Source organism: Nanorana parkeri, unplaced genomic scaffold, assembly GCF_000935625.1.
Source record: "Nanorana parkeri isolate BGI_ZX_2015 unplaced genomic scaffold, ASM93562v1 scaffold2897, whole genome shotgun sequence".
Lineage (NCBI taxonomy): Eukaryota > Metazoa > Chordata > Amphibia > Anura > Dicroglossidae > Nanorana > Nanorana parkeri.
In genome coordinates, this window is record NW_017309165.1 from 58,953 (window position 1) to 63,656 (window position 4,704).

The window sequence follows — 4,704 nt, forward strand, 5'->3', positions numbered from 1 at the left end:
CCCCCCCCCCCCCCCGGGATGGCTGGTCACAGAGGAAAGGGGGTGACTCAGACAACATTACTATGTATAGACGTCACAGCATACATCCCACATCCCTAAGGGAAACTTACAAAGCTCCAGCGTCCAGCTCGTAGGATTCCTTCACCTCCACCTTGCTGGAAGAATCATCTGAAACACATTAAGTTGCTTGTTAATCCTTAGATCAGCTTTCCTGAACCCCTCTACCCAGAGGAACCCTCAATACCACCGACAGGTTCCAGGGAACAGACTACGAACCAGACTGCTGCGAGGTGTGCGGAGGGCTCCTCCATCCATCTACATTTGGTCTATCCAACACTTTATGGACACCCGATTTTGAGACACACACATACTTTGGTCTGCTGGTAAATACCAGTTGTTGATGCTGCCGGTTAATCTTCATTACGGTAAGGGGTGACAACACTATATATAGGCAGCTCTCAGCAGTGTCACCTATGCACATACACTATATTACCAAACGTATTGGGTCCCTCCCCCTCCAAATCATTGGATTCGGGTGTTCCGTGACATTTCCCGGCTACTAAATATTCCGCGGTCACCTGTTACTGGGATTATAACAAAGTGGAAGCAACTGGGAACAACAGCAACTCAGCCAGGAAGTGGTCGGCCACGTCACATGACAGAGCGGGGTCAGCGCATGCTGAAGCGCACAGTGCGCAGAAGTCGCCAACTGTCTGCAGAGCCAATAGCTACAGACCTCCAAACTCCATGCGGCCTTCAGATTGGCACAACAACAGTGCGTAGAGAGCTTCATGGAATGGGTTTCCATGGCCGAGCAGCTGCATCCAAGCCGCACATCACCAAGTGCAATGCAAAGCGTGGGATGCCGCGGTGTAACGCACGCCGACACTGGACTCTAGAGAAGAGGAGGCGTGTTCTCTGGAGTGACCAATCACGCTTCTCTGTCTGGGCGTGTCTGGGTTTGGCGGTTGCCAGGGGAACGGGACTTGCCTGACTGCATTGTGCCAAGTGTAAAGTTTGGGGAGGGGAGATTCAGGGGTTGGGCTCCACCCCTTAGTTCCAGTGAAGGGAACTCTAAGGCCCCATTCACATTGAGCGACATGAAAATCGCGCGACTTTGAGAGATATCGCGGGACTTCTTCCTATTGGCTGTATGCAATCAGGAGCAATATCGCTCAAAATCGCTCTAAAAAAGGGTCATGTAGGAGCGACGAGATGTGAACTGCTCCATTGAAATGTATTGGAGAAGCTACATAGAGTGATATCGCTGCATAAATCGCTCAATGTGAACGGGGCCTTAAGGCATCAGCACACGAAGACATTTTGGACAATTTCATGCTCCCAACTTTGTGGGAGGAGTTTGGGAACGGTCCCTTCCTGTTCCAACATGACTGCGCACCAGTGTACAAAGCAAGGTCCATAAAGACATGGATGGGGGAGGGGGGGGGAGGAACGTGACTGGCCGCACAGAGTCCTGACCTCAACCCCATAGAACACCTTTGGGATGAATTAGAGGCGGAGACTGCGAGCCCCTCCCCCAACATCAGTACCTGACCTCACAAATGGTCCAACATTCCCATAGACATACCCCTAAACCTTGTGGACGCCTTCCCAGAAGAGGCGGAGCTGTTATAGCGGCAAAGGGTGGAGCCAACCCAATACTGAACCCTACGGACTAAGACTGGGGGGCCATTAGAGGGCGGAGCCAACCCAATACTGAACCCTACGGACCAAGACTGGGATTCCAATAAAGTTCATGTGCGTGTAAAGGCCGGAGTCCCAAAACTAACGGCAATATAGTGTATCTCAAACAATGACATTACCTCTGCCTAGCTCACTTCCTTGAACTACAGAACACCCCCTCAGGTGTTCTGTGGTTCTTAAACAATTCCTATCCTAGGGTGACACAGCTGCTCCTCCTTAGGTAGAATACAGTGTGAGCATTGTCACCCTAGGGCTGGTCGTGTGTTACTGGCAGCCCCTCCCCCAACATCAGTACCTGACCTCACAAATGGTCCAACATTCCCATAGACACACTCCTAAACCTTGTGGACGCCTTCCCAGAAGAGGCGGAGCTGTTATAGCGGCAAAGGGCGGAGCCGACCCAATACTGAACCCTACGGACCAAGACTGGGAGGCCATTAGAGGTCATGTGCGTGTAAAGGCGTCCCAATACTTTTGGCAATATAGTGTATGTGCCCAGTCCAATGCAGGCCAAGCATATGTACTGTATGGTGCACGCTCTCCTTTCCCGAACTCCACTACCAATGTAACAGGCAGCCACGTCTGCTGGGGAGGTCATGAGCAATTGACTAACAGCGGCTCCTGCAGGGAGATTCAACGGCATGTGGTGATGAGCAACGAGAGACCGCAATGCAGGAGATCAACCTATAAATAAATCTATATATAGGGAAGCATCGTGACCAGGACACACGACGTGCTTAGCACCACCTGCCCCGTCTATGCAGCGTACAGGATAAGCACGGCGGTCATGTGACCACTAAAACAATTCAGTGCGTTATGTTGGCTGGCAGACTTAGGGGGTCTCTTCCATATACTGCGCCCAAGCAAAATATAGGGAGAAAAGACTTGAATTGTCCATACCGCTGTGTAAGGACAGATGGCGGGTGGGTGTAGAAGCTCCATCGAATATGGCCCGGTCCAAGAAGTCCATGGTGGATTCGGTGTAGACGATCTGGAAGACCTGGCCCAGGAGAGTGCAGAGCTCCTCTGCGGCGGCCTGTGTGGACAGCGGGGAAGTCGGTGAGGTGACGTCCTCTCCCACCCGGGTCTGCGTACAGCAGGGAGGACATTGCCGGACATTTACCTTGTTCTCCGCGGCCAGAATGACCAGGCAGCACGACTCGACGGGGCCGCTTCCGCACTCCGACAGGGACCCGGACGTCAGGACTTTGGCGCTCTCTGCAGACAGGCTCTGACACGGAGAGATGCCGGGATCCGGCGCTACACAGCAACAAACAGAAGACGGGGCAGCAAGACAGCCATTAAGTCTAATGATAGAGAAGAGGAGGAGCCTAGGGTTGCATATCTCAGCTCTGAACTGCTGCTGTATCCGAGGTCCGACAGTTGGCACTGCAGCACCGAAACATCAGATACGCTCAGGGCCGACATAACAAAATCAGGGGGCCCTGTACAGCCTACCTGACACCCCCCCTCCTCCCCCCCCCCCCCCCCCAGTTGCATACCTCCGCTCTGAACTGCTGCTGTATCCGAGGTGCTGTATTCGGCACTGTAGCACCGAAACATCAACGAAAAAAGTAAATTGGCAGGCGGGGTGCGGGAATGTTTCGCAGTCCCAGAGAACTTACCTCCACAGGTGCCAAACATGTCAGACTTCTCAGGGCAGGGCCCGCTGGGGACCACTCTGCCTAACAAGCCCTGCTTCAAAGCCTGAGAAGTGGTCAATCGCTGGCGGGGAACTCAACTGCTGCCCTGCCCCTTCCCTGCTGCGGAGGACTCGCTTCCCAGTGCCATGGGAGTTCCAATGCCTAAGGCAGGGGTAGCCAAACTGCGGCCCTCCAGGTGTGCGGTGGAACTACAAATCCCATGAGGCATTGCAAGATTCTCTCAGCCACAAACGTGACTCCCGGAGAGAGATGCATCCTGGGATTTGTAGTGTCACCCGCAGCTGGAGGGCCGGAGTTTGGCTACCCCTGGCCTAAGGGCTTGTTCACACGATTCTCTGGTCCAGATCTGGAGACGCGGTGCTATGCATGCAGTGCGTTTGATGCGTTTTTGACGCGTTCCAGTTAAAAAAAATAAAGTGGGGCTGTCGGTACGATAGCTGCAGGGCGTTTTCGGCGCGTTCGTGCATTTCCGGACCAGACAAAATGTGGCATGCAGTATTTTTCCTGTCCGGACCGGAACGCGCTCGTGAGAACTGTAGCCCATAAAACATTTTGGGTGCATGCGCGCACGGATCTGGTCCGGACGTCGTGTGAACAAGCCCTATTTTGTGCGTTTGCAGTGGATCGGAACCCAGGCAAAAGTTTTGCCACGCGTTCGATCGCACTGCGGGGGAGGGGGGGGGAGCACCGCCACGCCCACCCCCAAAACGCGTGGGGAAGTTTCTCAGCGATCGCGGTGCGTTCAAGCAGCTTCCGCTCTGGAAGGCACGCGCTTTCGGTGTGAACAAGGACTAAGTCTTGAGTAGAGATCTGCATACTCGATGGCCCCGGGCCAAATACCGGAGTACTGCCTGTAACTCCCCCCCTCCCCCGCTTTGGCAGACCTGCATACACTCCAACAGCTAGACAACTGTCTAGTAGAGTACCTTAGTAGAGTTTGGAATCTTCAATCTGAACTCCGGGCAGATATAAAAGACATATGAACGCAGGTCTGTTATGAATACATCAGTGGGTGGGATGATGGATGGATGATGGATGGATGGATGGGGGATGGATGATGGATGGATGGATGGGGGATGGATGATGGATGGGTGATGGATGGATGGGTGATGGATGGATGGATGGGTGATGGATGGATGATGGATGGATGGGTGATGGATGGATGGATGGATGGGGGATGGATGGATGATGGATGGATGGGTGATGGAAGGATGGATGGGTGATGGATGGATGGATGGGTGGATGAGTGATGGATGGATGGGTGATGGATGGATGGGTGATGGATGGATGGGTGATGGATGGATGGGTGATGGATGGATGGGTGATGGATGGATGG

General features: G+C 53.6%; 1 protein-coding gene across 4 annotated transcripts in view; it reads right to left on the reverse strand.

Moving 5' to 3' along the window:
* CCM2 (CCM2 scaffolding protein) overlaps nt 1–4,704 on the reverse strand; it is a 25,552-nt gene that overhangs the window by 9,099 nt on the left and 11,749 nt on the right. For 3 of the 4 annotated variants that reach the window (XM_018574355.1, XM_018574356.1, XM_018574354.1), the window contains 3 exons: nt 2,828–2,964; nt 2,605–2,740; nt 111–168 (listed from right to left, as the gene is read on the reverse strand). In XM_018574355.1, coding sequence (XP_018429857.1) covers nt 111–168; nt 2,605–2,740; nt 2,828–2,964 — 331 coding nt within the window. The remainder of the gene's footprint in view (nt 1–110; nt 169–2,604; nt 2,741–2,827; nt 2,965–4,704) is intronic. The other variant, XM_018574357.1, reaches the window with a different exon arrangement.